Source organism: Cucurbita pepo, chromosome 2, assembly GCF_057944985.1.
Source record: "Cucurbita pepo subsp. pepo isolate OVF chromosome 2, ASM5794498v1, whole genome shotgun sequence".
NCBI classification, from domain to species: domain Eukaryota; kingdom Viridiplantae; phylum Streptophyta; class Magnoliopsida; order Cucurbitales; family Cucurbitaceae; genus Cucurbita; species Cucurbita pepo.
Window position 1 is genome coordinate 3,113,495 of NC_141799.1, and position 15,474 is coordinate 3,128,968.

The 15,474-nt window shown below is 38.9% G+C and overlaps 2 protein-coding genes across 2 annotated transcripts; both read right to left on the reverse strand.

Moving 5' to 3' along the window:
* Positions 1-695: 695 nt before the first annotated feature.
* Positions 696-4,796, reverse strand: LOC111787766 (uncharacterized). The gene is made up of 7 exons (XM_087121040.1): positions 4,707-4,796; positions 4,411-4,587; positions 4,208-4,306; positions 3,726-3,968; positions 3,253-3,564; positions 1,130-1,554; positions 696-1,042 (listed from the first exon to the last, which is right to left on the reverse strand). Exons 1-7 carry the CDS (start codon positions 4,779-4,781, stop codon positions 859-861), a joined length of 1,515 nt encoding a protein of 504 aa, XP_086977166.1. The 5' UTR covers positions 4,782-4,796; the 3' UTR covers positions 696-858.
* A 1,283-nt stretch (positions 4,797-6,079) lies between these two features.
* On the reverse strand, positions 6,080-15,039 carry LOC111787764 (putative ATP-dependent helicase C29A10.10c). Its single transcript, XM_087121824.1, has 9 exons — positions 14,878-15,039; positions 12,387-13,848; positions 11,366-11,554; positions 10,785-10,880; positions 10,524-10,686; positions 9,386-9,515; positions 7,537-9,303; positions 6,700-7,421; positions 6,080-6,612 (listed from the first exon to the last, which is right to left on the reverse strand). The coding sequence occupies exons 2-8, from the start codon at positions 13,738-13,740 to the stop codon at positions 6,993-6,995; spliced, it is 4,128 nt and encodes a 1,375-aa protein (XP_086977950.1). The 5' UTR covers positions 13,741-13,848; positions 14,878-15,039; the 3' UTR covers positions 6,080-6,612; positions 6,700-6,992.
* Between the last annotated feature and the right edge of the window lie 435 nt (positions 15,040-15,474).

Sequence of the window (15,474 nt, forward strand, 5' to 3'; positions counted from 1 at the left end):
ACTAACGATTTTCAAACAGAATCGATTGTGAGATTCCACATCGTTCCAGCGAGTACGTTGGGATTTCTTATAAGGGTGTGGAAACTTTTCTCTAATATATGAGAAAGCCCAAAGAGAACAATATCTACTAGTGGTGACTGGTGACGGTTACCCAGTGTTAATTGATACTCTTACAAACTATAAACGAAGCTGAGAGCTAAACTACATTCAATTAAGTTTTGGAGGTCGACTTAGGGAGGAGCACTTTACTTTAAGGCATACCACAATATACCAGCATATAGTTGGTATCAAAGAATTCCCGAAGCCAGTATGAGGTCGTCCACTCATAAGTCAAAGGATATCAAATGAGAGACTCACCATCGAAAGCATTAACAAAAAAAAAAAAAAAACGAATATTGCCGTGAATATCCAACATTTTAGAAAGCAGGGAAAGGGATCCCTTTTCTACAACGAAAAAAACAGAGCTGATTTGACTCGACACAACCTAACGATACATCCAACACCGATGATCGGTGTCTAGAATGTGTCTATAAAGACATCTATTGTGCTGGCTTTTATCGGTTGTCACTAACTATATATCGGAATTTAGATGGGCTTTTGTTATGGGGGAATGGGCCCCGATCCATGGCATGCTGACAAGCGCTCAGATTCGGCCTCTGCAATCGACCCATTGAAATGAAGAACACAAAGAAGTGTATCTGTAAGTAATGGAGATGGGTTTTCATTGAATGATTGTTCGCAGTGAACATGGATCTATTCAAGAATCGAGGGATGAATTTGTGGGGATTTTGCTTAGAATATGATAGATTAACAGATACAACATTTGGGTACAGAAAAAGATAAATCCATGGATGAGAACTATGATGCAGCCACCGTTTCTCCCTTGCCGGAGATTTGTGGTGGAACAACGGCGGCCGATGAAGATACCACCGCCGCCGCCTTGGCTGCCGCTTTCTTTGATGCTAAACTGCACTTCTCCCTTCTCTCATCTTGCTTCATTTGCTGTTGCCGACATTCGTCGCTGCAGAATCCCCTGTCTCCCCTGAAAACAGAGTCCCTTTCAGTTTCGTTCCAAGAAAACAGGGATTGTTGAATTTAATTGGATTGGATTGGATTGGATTGGATTTACCTGTACATGTAAATATCACGACCGGGAACAAGAGGGCGGGAGCAAAGAGAACAATCTCTGAGGAAATTGGCGTTTTCTTGTAGATCAATCGAATGCCTTCTGTGAATTCTTGGCGACATCAGCTGTTGGGAGATGGGTTTTGTCGGAGAAGCAGGCGACGGCGGTAATCGGTCGTGGATGGAGCCTCCGCCGCCGAGATCGAAGGTGATGTCGGTCATGCTGGTGGTCTTTTTGATCGGAGCAGACATGGTTTGAAATTTGTAAAAGCAGAAGGGGTAAAAGCGGTTGTGGTTTGAGGAGGAAGAAGAAGTGAAGCAGTGGGAGAAGAAGATGATAAAAGAGGGCCTGCAAATGGGGAACGAATCTGGACCGTTCATTACAATTGATGATGACTCCTCTGCGTTAATAAAAATAAGGAATCCACGTCAGCCTCTCATTTTCACCAATCAAATTATTTGTAATTTTGCTTCTAACTCATTTAATGATTTTTTTTTTTTTTTTTTTTTTTTTTATTATTGAGCTCAAAACTGAACATAGGTGTCTTCACATTTTCGCCTAGTTTTGTGACTTTGTCGGACCTTTGGCTAGGTTTGCCTTTGTCAATCGAACACAATTTATGCAGAATTCAAGCTTGTTCTGCCACACATATCGCTCGTGAATGCATGTTGCATCATCTGCAACTCTAGTTGACTTGCTTCTACATTAGGCCAAGTCACTTGGTTCAATGTCTCTCATAAGCAATGTCGCATCTCATCATCATCTCAATTCCCAACAACACGACTCATGTATCATATTGTCATCCCATATCTCAGAACAGTTTGGCCATCTTGGTTGCTCGGACACCTCCGTTTGAAATTAACACATGTGTCGACCATTGCGCTAGAACATCTCGAACATCCATTCGTCAGAATTCTCATCGGGCGATGGACTCTCTTGTGTCTATGCTAAACCATTTACTACATCTATTTTGAAAAAGTGAGTGCATAATCCAACCTCCGACCCATGGGCTAGGGCGCAATACCAGCATGGGTCGACCATTTTCAGAAGAAGAGCTCGCCACGTTGTGACACACATACGTGTCACAAGGTATCCCGCTTAGGCACAGAGCCTAGAGGTGGTGGAGAGTTGACACCAATATAATAATAGCGGCCCCAGTCCCTTAAACAGTAAGTTTTTTATTTAGACGAATGAAATTAACCGAATTATGTTAATTTTGCATATTAAGTGAATAAAAAAACTTTAATCCATGGTTAGTGTAATGTTAATGAAATCAAGGGGAGGAATATAAGGTCCAATAAATTAGTGGTCCATTTATATACTTAAAACAATTGGAAGCACACACACGTGAAAACAGCTCACTTGAAGTTGAGATTTCAGATTCCAATTATTATTATTATTATTATTATTATTGTTGTTGTTTTTTCTGCATAGTTGTGAAAATAAAATGAAGCAAAGTTGTTTGCTTTGGAACTAAGAATCATTAAACACAGATTAAACTAATTATGAATCTCATTTAATTAACCCTATTTTAATTCATTTTTAAAACTCGATCATCATGTGGGGTGGATTAACTTCTACTAAACATTGCAACGCTGAAAGGTTCAATCTCTAACTCCGTAGTTGAACTAAAATAGTTGTTTTCATTTTTTTTTCAAAATAACTCAATTAATTAAAATATATACACGTAAATGAGAGATCATAGGTTCGAAGTTCTCTCCCACATGTTATAGACAATAAATGGGAGAGCGGGATTTGAACCGAGCTAAACGTTGAGCTGAAAATTTTGGTGGGGAATGGGTTGATAGCTGAGGAGCAGTCACTGTGGTTGGGCAAGATAGATGAGTCCATTGTAAAAAGAAAGGTCTTTTGGAAGGATGCCTTAAGTGCACTTTTCAAAAAATAAATTATTGGTTCAATATTTAGCAGAACAGGACCAACATGTTTTGATTATTATAAGGTGGCCTTCATTCATGTCATTGTCACACTCACACAGCTAATAATGGACAAATTTCTTAGCCAACAGTCATGAACAACAACTTCTGTTCTTTCTAATCATGTCCACAACAAATCAGACAACTAAGAGATTGTTACTTCAAAGATATACAAACACATACCTTGCCTCAGCTGCCATCAGCTTCTCTAGTTATATGAACATGGTCGTCTGTTCTCGAGTTTGAGGTTTTAGAATCGACGACTAGGGCGCAACGACTGGTAGGATCTACTCCAGACCAGAAACAGCGCATCCGCTTATCGTCTTCTTTCATCGTCTCACCATATTTGGTTATGTTGAAACTAACATTATTGTTTCCACCAAATGCAGACTCCAGCTGATCCATATCGAACAGAGACTCTATTATCCTCTTCGAGTTTACGTCGTCGGAGTAAACGAATTTCACTTTGTTGGCAGTTTTCGTCTCCAGGAAAGGCCTTGCAACCTGTAAATTAAAACAGTACAAACGTCAAATAATTGCAGTAAGTACAACAGAAATGGCAGTGTACTACTACTAGGGACTCCTATGGGCCACAAATCCCTGGGAGATGTACAGTAAATTCAGATATTTGAATGAAAGCAGTGAGTTGTTCAAATGAATTATACCATCCAGAAGGGTTCGAAAAACTTAGGCGCGTTGTATAGAATTGCAACTCCGAGGCGTTCGGGATAATGTTCCTGTAAAACATGTGCAGTCTCTTTTGTTGCTTTCAATGAAATATTTGACATATCAAAATCCTTGAAATCAATCAGCCAAATCAAACTCTCCTGGTCTGGCGGCAGGTTCAGGATAGCATTCTCCATGCAATACACCAAGTACCTAATCTGTCCTTTTACAGTCTTCGAGTTCTGTGGTCGAGAAAGCACGAAGTCGTTAAACTTAAACCAAATCTATAGGAAGTCAAGTTTACTTGTGCAGCATTAGAGACTCCATCTAAAGTATCTTAATAAGAGTTATTGTGGCAGATAATCTAAGAACACCTTTTTTCTTCCCTGATTCTTTCTAAAATAACTACAAGAAACATAAACTTCAAAATAAAGAAAATGTTCAGTAGATCTCTGTTAGGACTGCATAATTCAAATGGAACCTGGCGACACGGTCTCATGACTATAACTGTTCTTCCGTGTCGGTCATTATAGTTCGCACAATAAAGCTTCCCTGTCTCAGCTTCATGAGCAACCTCATCCTGCAAGAGATATCTAACTATTTAATGGATGAAATGCCATGGCTTGAGCGTTGAATTAAAAAACTTGTTCAAAAACACTTGACTAAGAGTAAGCTGTGAAGTACCCATTGAATTTCTTCCGGCTTGTATTCTGACCTCCACTTCAAACTTGCTTTCAGCATCTTAGTTGCCTTCTTCACATTCCAGTTTCTTGCCCTTAAGTATCTTGAAATGGATGGATCAGAACAGTAAATCGACGATTTACCAGACAACGGCCCTAAAAGCCTCCGCACCTCAGAAATCTGTAAACGATGAACTAGAACTACAAGAGTTAGCAACTCTCCATAAAGAATTGGCAGAGCATTTCAACAATCTTAGTTTCTAGATTCAGCAGTCAAAGGGCTGTAACTGTCAGAAATACCTTCATATGCTGTTCTTCAGTTAATATAGCTTTCTCACAACCAATCGAAGAAGGTACTTCTAAATTCGAACACATGGTGATTTGAATTATGCACCTGAAGGCCAAAAGGAAAATTACATAGCTTGTAAGCTCCACTGTCAACAGAGTTAACAAAATGTTAGCTAGCACAACTTGAATAACTATCTAGATTATAAATCAAATGGATTCAGAAAATTCCCAACTACTAATATAACCAAAACGCCTCCACAGTTCTAAACACTGTGGCAAGGTCATGGCAACCAGAGAATTAAATGCCCTCTTTCTCCTCAAAACGCATCCAACTAGCAAACGTTCAGAGATAGTTATCTGCAATAATACTTACCTTTTCCCCTGATACAGTCATACAGGACTACGATTTCTTGAAACCATCACTAACATACACTATCCATCATCAACTTCAAGTTATTCCCTACTTTTTTGGATGTTTGACTTAATATTGAAGATAGTAGAGGACATTTTAAACAATTAATCATACAAATCTATACAACCCCATGAACCCAGAAGCATGGTAAATCCAAGACAGAAGGTAAACAAGTTCAAAAGGAAGAAAAATTACCAAATCGCTGGAACTGAGGCTTCGCGGTAAGGGCGACTCCTCCGAAGCTTAAACCATAAAAAGTAGTTGAAGAGAGAAAAAGGGTATTATCAGTGAAGAGCGGAGACCAAACAATTTCGAAGAAAACTACTTAAATTCATTCTTAGCTACGAGGAATGAAGGAAGAAATCCTTCAAGGCTCGGACTTGGAGGTACCCTCTGATACCCAGGTTCGATCGTGTTCGAATTGATGTACACCGTGGCCGTTCGAGTTCGTGTAGGTACTGTTTGGTTACTTGCTCAGTCCATGTGCTTGGTAAATCGAACTCTTCAGATTTAGACCGATTCGCTTTCTTTCTTTTCAAAATTCAGTGCATTTTAGCACAATCTTGCGATCGTAATCAAATGTCTCGAGATTTTTGGTGACAAAAATTTCTTGGTATTAGAAAAGAAAGATTCTAAGACTTTCTAATATCATTGATAATATTTGTATGAATCTTTTGATTCGAGTGCTCCACTGAAATGTCAATACTCTAGAAATCATCGACGCCCTTACTAAGAGATTCCCTTTTCTTTGTATTTGAAGTAAAGAAAGGTGCTCCCCCACAGTTTCATACACTTACTTACCCAATGCAAGCTTCCAAGAAAGAAGAAAACACAGCCCATGGCATACCATTAACCTCAGTCCTCTCCCATGTGCCATGTTGTTTTTCCTGTTCAACAACTGCACAATTTCATAACTCATACAAATATTAATATGTAATGAAGAATTTAGGAATTGGGTCGAAAAAGAGGGAACTGCAACAAAAGAATCGCTATAATTTCAAATGAAGGCGGGGTTTATGTACGACCCAACTTGGCATTTAACGCCATTCAAAATTTTGATGCCTTCCAACACAACCAGTGCTCTCCCCCATTAGTTACTGTACAATTGTTTCCTATTCCCAGCTGCTGTAGGCCCCCCCATATAACTTTAGCTCCCCTGAATCATTTTCTAACTACACAAGGGCTGAGAAAAGTGTTCCCTCTAAAAAGGCCGAGAAAACACAATATTGCAACCCTTCAGCTTCTTACTTGTGTCATCTTTACGCATTTATTTGTCCAAAACAATGTTCATTGACCATCTTACTTCTGAATTTACCTCGGCCAGCTCCCCAGAGAGTCGATCTCCACCTCCACGAGGGTTCAATCATCATAGACCAATAGCGAGTCATGGCCATTTGAGGACAGTAATTCCACTGACCACAGGCACCCAATTCAATTCCCATTACAGCCTGTGGCTCTCTAGTTCTCGTGATAGAACGAACACATCCAGATGCCATCATTTGATCCCTAAACATGCATACACAAATACTATGAAAAAAGAAGGATCTAGGTCGCCAAACGTCATGATAAGCAGTCTCAAAACAGCAGGCTCACCTTTCTCAGTATGCTGGTAACCCAAAAGTATACACTTAAATCAAAGAAACGGATCCCCCCCCAGAATAGATGTCTGCAGATGCTGTGCAACTTATTTCCCTATTCTGTATGCTTTTGCACTTCTTATCTTCAATCAAATAGGCTAAGGATTGTCAAGACAATAACATATTCAGACACTGCCAGGGATCAGCATGCAGGATAGCCTTCAAAAGCTGAGCCTCATGCGGATGCACACATAATATTAACCAAAAGGTTTCCTCTGAACCATTGAAACCAATTCAGAGAGCCATTGATTAAACATCTCTCTTCCCAACTGTCCCAGCAGAACTTTGCCTTTTCTGCATACCATATTGCCAAGTGTCTCTCAGTTTGTCACCTGACTGATCAAAATCTTCTGCGGAAGTCTCTACGGCAGCCTTAGAAGACCGGTAATTTCCATTCCTAGTAATTACTGAAGAGTTTGATTTCTCATCATCTTCCGATGGTGTTCCAGACCTCGACTCCACGTGTATATCTAGAGACCTATGTCTTGGAAGAACTGATCTCGGGCCCCTAGTGTTGGAAGAGTTCTTCCCAGGCAAAGTAGATTGAGTGGATCCCTTCTGTCCGAGGAAATCCTTCGGAAGGGATTCCATATCCATGTAACAGTTCCTTGACTTCGCATCAGTGATCAACGCAGCCCAATCATCAGACTGCATCAAGGCATTAGCATTGCCCATCACCTGGTTTAACAAAAGATCATATTAGAATATTCAAATTGTCAGCTATTAGTAAAAGTATCTATGTATGGGTATGAGAGAGACTGCAATAACTTAAGAGAGAAAAATTGAAGCCTACCCAAAGAGCTCTCCTTGCTCGGGTCAGTGCTACATTCATTCGACGAATATCTGCAACAAAACCAACACCATGGCTGGAGGCACGCACACAAGACATGATAATCACATCTCTTTCTTGACCTTGGAAAGCATCTACAGTATTAATATATAGATCCTTCCCTTCTTCAGAGTTCAGAACCTCCTCAAACTCACGTTGGAGGCACTTCAATTGGAGCTTGTATGGTGTTATTATACCAACTGAAACTTTACCCAAGACTAATGACTTCACGGTTTTCTGTAGATGGTCATACAAACGAAGACAAAATTGTGCTTCATGAATATTTTGATACGAAACAGATCCCCCTCTATGAGATTCCCGCCCATGCGTAATATCAAAGAAAGTGTAAGGTCTAAGTATAGGGTCTTTGTAGTATGTCTCATCAGGTAAATTAGCAACACTTTCACTGTCAGTAAGGCGCCCTTGGTAGAAGTACCTTGAAGGGAAATCACGTATTTGAGGATGCATTCTATACTGCACCGATAACAACATAGTGGGACATCCTGCTTGCTGGAATCTTTCAAAGAGACTTCTACTGTACAACAATGTTCCAGCTGCTTTACTGATAACAGTAGCTGGGAGCTGCTGGGGATCTCCAACAAGCACACACCTTGCTGCCCCAAGAGAAAGTGGCGGAAGAACAGCTACTTCACTGGCTTGGGCCGCCTCATCAATGACTACCATGTCAAAACCATGAGATAGTCGAGAAAACAATTTGCGACCACTGCTTGACACTGTAGTGAAAACTATCTCGGCCTCGTTGGCAAAACTAGCCTCAAGACTAGCTCGTGCATCCTCCATATTGAAATTGCTGTTAGATCGATACCTGCCTTCTAAAATAAGTAGGCGTGACATCTCAACTAAAATTTTATCCCTACCTTCTATTACAGCAGCAAGGTTTTGCAACAATGCATCTCGATTTTGGTCACGAGCCACCAGAACATCAGGGTCCACACCAACAGATCCTTGAGAGCGAACAGCAGCAGCAGCAACATTGAGTTCTCTCTGAAGATTACTGATTTGCTGAGATAATTGAGTTTCGCGAACTTTTAGCTGGTGCATCCATCTTAAGACTTCGTCTCTACTTTTGACCAAAAGTTGTTCTGTTCTACGCTCAACTGAAACTGCTTGGGCTGCACGTGTTTGTGAATCAACACCAACTCGAGCCACATCAGGTCGATAAACCTTCATTTCCCCATCAATAAACCCCCGATCAAGAACACGTGCAAGAAGCTCATCTGTTGCAGCATTTGAAGGTGCACAGACTAACATTCTAGGTTTAGGACACAGTGTGGGAAGAGTGCGGAAAAGATTCTGGTCCATGTTTTGGAGTACCTCATCAATGGATCCAGTAGAGACATGATCTGAGCTGCTCTCATGAGCTTGTTTATAGCTTTCTGGTGCTAGTTTCTTAAGCAAGGAAGTATAGTAATGCTGGTACTGAACCAGATGGATAACATTTAGCATTCCCCAAACTGTATGTGTCTTACCTGTTCCAGGAGGACCTTGCACGAGTGTAAAAGGCCATGGTTCTTGCCTCTTGACTGTCCCGCTGCTTGTACCAGCAGCTGTATGTGTTGCTGCCCATTGGATTGCAGATAGCTGAGGTCCGTTGAAGGTCCTATGCAAATACTCAACAAAATTTTGCGTGAAACACTCGGGCATAGCAGGTGACTGTTGCTCATACTTCGGAAATTGTTCAGGACTAGGCTGAAGGATTGAAGATTGCATCTGATACATATGGTAAACAATTAGATTAGTGATAACAATTTAAAGGGGATATAAGGCGGCTTTTAATCCAAATGACCATTACCTGCATGTTGAGCCGACGAAATGCATGCAGGGCAACATACTCTCGCTGGGTTGTTGCAAGAGAACCGAGCACCGTTAAAAACCAAACATTCTTTGCCTGAAGTTTTCTAACTATATGATCTTCTTCAATCCTGCAATTCAGAAATAGTAATAATATGAAAATCGCCCAACATTATAAGAGTATTTCATATAATTACAAGGTTGAGTGTAAGGAATGCCCTCCCCCACAAGAATATTTTAAGAAAATAAGTTTTTTAATAACAGAAATAAAATAAATAGCTTCCCAAAAAGATTATCGCCACTAATTACAAGAAATCCACACCATCAAATCCATGCATTGAGGAGACTGACAATGACTACTACGAAGCTTAATAATACTTCAAAATATACCAACAATAACACTTTTTACTAATAGAAATAAAAATGACACAAGGTATGAGAGATAAAATGCAATAATCTATTCGATGCAAAACATTTAACTTCCTTTCACAACTATCTTCGTCATAAATCAAACTATAGACAGACTTTCCAAAATAGCATCCTTAAAGAAAAGTTTGTGCAAATCAAACCGTAATTTATCTTCGAATGTTTCTACAACACTAAAAAAATGTCAAGTCCCATGCAAACCTCATTCATATTCAAAACACAATATCCTACTTTTCACCCACTTCATTCCCAAAATAAATACTTTAACTGATAAATAAGTTGTGTAAATTAATCTTTCAGTATCTCTTCATAACCGGAACTCAAAAGTACAACCATAAAATCAATAATGGAGCAGTGCTAATATCTTTGCAGCAGTGCTGCATGAGATTATAGAATTTGGAAGATACTTCCAAGTAGAATTCATATGGCACCGCTCAGAACTACATTGAGAAGCTACTTGACAAGTACCTTCAAGCAAGATTATAGGCACGGATCATTTAAAGGTTAACAGCAACATCACTAAGATTGTAACTGTATTTTGAAATAAAGAGTGAATGAGGACCTCACTAGTACAGTCCATAAGAAAAGAAAAGTTCCAAAAATCTTCTTTCTCAAAAAAAATTGTACAAGAGGTTATATTCATTTTGAACAATAATGCATAGACAACAAAAGCTGACAAGAAACAACCATCATGAAATTGAATATTAACTTGCCTACTAGGATCGTATGAGTCCCCAACATAAAAGTGCAGGATAGCGCCTGGAGGGTCACGAGTGTCAAGGGGAACGTGTCGTCGAACAGTTCCAGCCACACGTCCACCAGATTCAGGGTCTTCCTCATCCTCCACAGACATAGTATTGTTCCTCTTTGATCGGACTGCTCAGCATATTTAAAGATAGTTTTAGCAAGAATACAGACATAATGTAAAAGCACTCACGTCATATTATAAGCTTGAAAGGAATATTATATCAAACCTGATCCAGGTCTGGGGCATGAAAGAACTGCCACATCACCCTCCTTGAATGACCACTTGCACTCGTTCACAGGAAGAACTATTACATCATACCATCCTAAGAAAATAAGCCAAGTTTAGCAACTAGAGTGCTGTGTGCATAAAAGAAAGTATTGTTTTTGGCTCTGTATGCAATTTTCTTTTTTAGTATACCAGACTTTGACAAACAAGAAAAAAGGGATTACCCTCTCCCACACAAGGGGAAGACTTAAGAACACAACCGAAGATAGCTTCATGATGCTGATGACAACAATAATTTATACAACAAAACGAATCACAAAACAATAAATCTTAAATACATAAATTAGAATAGCTCATCATATGGCAGGCACCGTTTATAACTTAAACCAACTTCAATATGTTCCAAAATGTCCAACATAATACTAAACTAAAATTTCAACCCTACTTTTTCTTTTTCTAGTTATGAAACTAACCCAAACATAACAGTGAAACTTTTAACTCGCTAAATAGCTAAAAATGAAATTAGTTAAAAATTGAAAAAAATAAAATAATAGGGAAAATATAAAAGCTAACAATAAGCACCTCTTTCCCTCCTTTCAATATTCTTGACACGAACCATCACATGTGTATCTCTTGAGAATGTTTCAGAGAGTTCCTCCCACGTACTGTAAAGTTGAGCCCGACACTCCTCAAACAACAAAGGTTCAAACACTCTGATGTATTCTTCCACAGATTCAAATCGACCGGGAACACACTGGAGTTCAGTTTCCTCTGGTACATGATAATGCATTCAGTTACATGACAGGGAGAACAATACAAAAATAAATAAATTGGTTTAGAACAATTGTCCAACCACAAAATTAAAATTTACAATAAACAGGTGGCCGTGAGAGAACTGCTGTTTTATTGTTATAGTAAAATAACATCAGTACTTCAATATATTTCATTATTTCATACCTAAAATCAAGATCTAACTGCATGAAAAGCCTAACTATTCAGGCCGAGAGAAAAAATAGAAAAACAAACAGTTGTCGATTCAAAAACTAAGTAAACTGCATTTTATTTTTCACAGAAAAGAGTGATTCGCTCAAGCATAAAGGAAATTTGTAGTTCAATACTCGATATGAAAGGATGTCCTTACATCCTGCAGGCTCCCTAGAGGAAGACCCGCCTCATGTAGTGGTAGGATCCCATCTGTAATGTGTGGGCCTAAGCTTGATAAACATCATACTAGAGGCATCCAACTTAATCCACAATTTCAGTAAGAATAGGATAGAGAATCAAAATAAGCAGGTAAATGGCAACCCAACTAACTCGATTATACTAACACCATAGTTTCACAATCCAATTTCTTCCTCCTAATATACACTAGAAAAAATGTACTCGATAATGAGAACTAGAGAGCAAAATTCAGCTGCTGCACAACCTTACTAGGCTGTAAAATTTAAAATGTTTGCAAGTTAAGCAGCTGAACCAATCTTGAATTAGAAGGGAACTTTTGCACACAATGGCATAATGATGTAAACTTGAATGAAATCAACACTGAGCGGTAGAAAAGAAGTCAGTTCAGAAAATCATAGATCGTGTAGAAAATAAATTGTACCTGGGTGATGCCAAAACTTTTCATTGGTCACCTCCCGTATAAGTCGTTCAACTGATGAGTCTTGATGACTACTAACAGAATTCTGCTTCTTGGCCGGAAGATGCTTCTTATTTATCTGCTTGTGGTCAGAAGAACTTTGATTTGATATAGCTGGTTTCCTATTGGAGACCTGCATATTCCTCTGCACCCTTGAATCCGTAGGTATTTTCCATGAACCCTGTCTGGGAATTGGTGGTAAAGGTGCCTCTGCTGGGATATCTCCATCATTGTTTGGCCTGTTTGGCCGAGCTAGTAATCCAGAACTCATATCACCATTACTGTCCAATTTTGATTCACCAGATTCCGAGGAAATGCCTACTCCTTCATGACTTGAAACATCACCTTGTTTCTGGTCTTTATTAACAGTCTGTTTTTCCCCAACACGTTCATTAACTTGGGTTGCACTATGAACTTCCTTGACAATGCGCGTGGTTATAGGAGGTGGAAATGCTTGCCTTCGAGGCGTTGAAGTTTTCATAGGCCCAGCCATCTTCACATCTTCTAAATTAAGAAACATTGTCTGCCTACTACGCTTCTTCCCAAGCTTGGCTTCTAGATGTTGATCTATTTTCCTCTTTCCAGGATTATTAGCACATTTTATAGCATGACTTGCTTCAATGCCCTTAACTTCTCTTTGTTTTGAAGGCAACCCAGTTTCTTCCTGAACACTATCTGTGGAGGTATCAAGTTTAACATTGTTTTCTGTATTTAGGATACTGTTGTTTTTCCGATCATTTGGCTCTGGATCTGTTGTTGAAGGTACATGATTACTACTTTTATCTATGGTACTATCAGAAACTTTGGTGTTACAGGAATTGTTCACAGAAACATCGTGGGAAGGAGAAAGTAAGCCCTGCTCTTGTGAAGGTCTTAACTGTTTACGCAAAACACTGCCTCCATTTATATCTGCAGAACCCTCAGCATCAGACCATTCTCCTTCTTCCCTTTCTACTGATTGAGTGTCTCTAGAACCTGAAACCAATATGGGTGTTGCAGTCTCAACATTGTTTAACTTGGATGATGAGGTAACCTTAGAATTTTGATCTGACATTTTCTTTTGTTCTTCTCCCATTTCAGGATTAGAACCAAGTTTACTTCGAACAAAAGGCTGAAAACCTGATACGGAGGAGGCATGAGAAAACGCATGGTTGTTTAATATTCTTTGGGGACCTCCTGATGATGGAAATAAGTCTGACGCATGGGAATTTGCAGATGGTTGAGCCTTTTGAGGCTGGAAGACAATAACATCACCATCTTCATTATCCTCGACAGGGGGTTCATTAAGATCAAATAGTAATCTTCCTCGAGAACCCATGTGATACAGAAATGCATAAAAACTAAATTGTAAACAGGCCCTATTGATACAGTTATCTCCAATGAGGAACTTGAAAAGGATCAAAATCCAATATACCTCGACGCTCTACTGCAAGTCCAGACATGAATGAAATACAATTATTTAGCATAATAAGAGACGTAAGAAACACCAGCATAATTTATGTTTAAAATGGAAATATGTGCACGCCTATAAACGGAGAAGGACAATCAATTTGGAAAAAAAAAAAGGATCCAAGTTATAATTCATAAAGAGGCTTAGTTAATCATCATGGTTCGACATTGTAGGGCTCAATGTGTACATCTCAACTCTGCAAGAGGGAACAACTTCTACGATAAGTGATACAAAAACATCATCATGTATGCACGACAAAATTTGTTTCAAGTAAAATGCAAAACTTTAGATAGAATGCACAACTTGAGACTGCATACAACAAAAAACCATAATCACCATCCAGATTTTTAAATCCCACGTGTTTCAGAACTACAAAAAAGGTTCAAAACGACAACCACTAATGTCCCCAGACTCACCATGACATAAAACATCAAGTAAACCAGGAACAAACTAAGGGACAGCTTCTAACTCAATCAAGACGCGTAATTGATAAGAACAGAACAAAGACGTTCCCATGTCAAACAAATTAGGTATTTACGGTACCAGAAAACACTGCAAGACACTTCGACTGAAAATCCAGTAAATCGCTCCAGATCAAGAGAACCGCCATTAAACCAAATAAATCACAGCAACCAACCATCATTCCTCTAGGGCAACAAAAATAAAAACAAATCCCGCACACAGCCTCAACCAATTCCTCTTCCTCACTATCCAAAATCACCAAACCAGCCATAACTAACCAAAAGCACTCGAAACCCAGAATCCAATCTCTCATTATGATTGCAATCAAGAACAACCTAACTTAGAGATCGAACGGCAAAATCTAAATCTAATCAATAATACGTACAGATTCAAAACTAATGCAACCAACCAATAGTCAAAGGCAAGAATTAAGCAATTTGAATCTCATTACTAGAAGGCGACTACTCTTGAGGAAGCCAACAAATTCCTCCGCCAAAAGGAGATGGAAAAATTGGAAGGTGTTCATAGTTCGAGAATTTTTACCTCATGGATACTCCTCGAATCCTTGAATGCACAAGTGGAGAGAGAGAGAGAGAGAGGAAAAAGAGGGGCTCTTTGATTTGAGAGTCAGAGCAAGCAAGAGCGAGGAAGAAAGAGAACGCAAATATGAGGCAAAGCAAGGTGTCATGGGGGTTTATATAGGAAATATCGGCCCAACTTCCCCGGCTTCCCATTTCCTCCGTTCACCGTTAAATTTTCTCCCGGTTTTTTTTTTTTTTTCAATCCTTTAATTTATTTTTATTTACGAATTATCCCCTCAACACTTTCGGAAACCCCAAAAAGTGCACCCTGTATTAAAATAATTACAATTTACACCCTGATTCATTGCGAATAGACTATTACGTCCTTCTGTTCACGCCAGTTCCCTTCCCAAAATGAAGGGTATTATCGGTAACACGCAATTTTAAAATAATTTTAAGTTAAATATTCGAATTTTCATGTTTTAAAAATAATCTTAATTTGGCATTTTTCTTTTCTAAATTAAAAATTATGGATTAGTGTTTAAAATATCCATTTTTAATATGATAATAAATATTATGACTTTTTGACTTTTAAAAATATATATATTGGTGAGAATAT

What these genes read in the sequence shown, in the direction of transcription:
- LOC111787766 (XM_087121040.1), bottom strand. Translation starts at nt 4,781, where the DNA reads ATGTGTTCGAATTTAGAAGTACCTTCTTCGATTGGTTGTGAGAAAGCT. An exon ending in AGCCGGAAGAAATTCAATGG is followed by an intron (nt 4,307 to 4,410) that starts GTACTTCACAGC and finishes TATCTCTTGCAG; the next exon opens with GATGAGGTTGCTCATGAAGC. An exon ending in CGTGATATTTACATGTACAG is followed by an intron (nt 1,043 to 1,129) that starts GTAAATCCAATC and finishes CTCTGTTTTCAG; the next exon opens with GGGAGACAGGGGATTCTGCA.
- LOC111787764 (XM_087121824.1), bottom strand. Translation starts at nt 13,740, where the DNA reads ATGGGTTCTCGAGGAAGATTACTATTTGATCTTAATGAACCCCCTGTC. An exon ending in ATGCCCCAGACCTGGATCAG is followed by an intron (nt 10,687 to 10,784) that starts GTTTGATATAAT and finishes TATGCTGAGCAG; the next exon opens with TCCGATCAAAGAGGAACAAT. An exon ending in GACTCATACGATCCTAGTAG is followed by an intron (nt 9,516 to 10,523) that starts GCAAGTTAATAT and finishes TCTGAATTGCAG; the next exon opens with GATTGAAGAAGATCATATAG.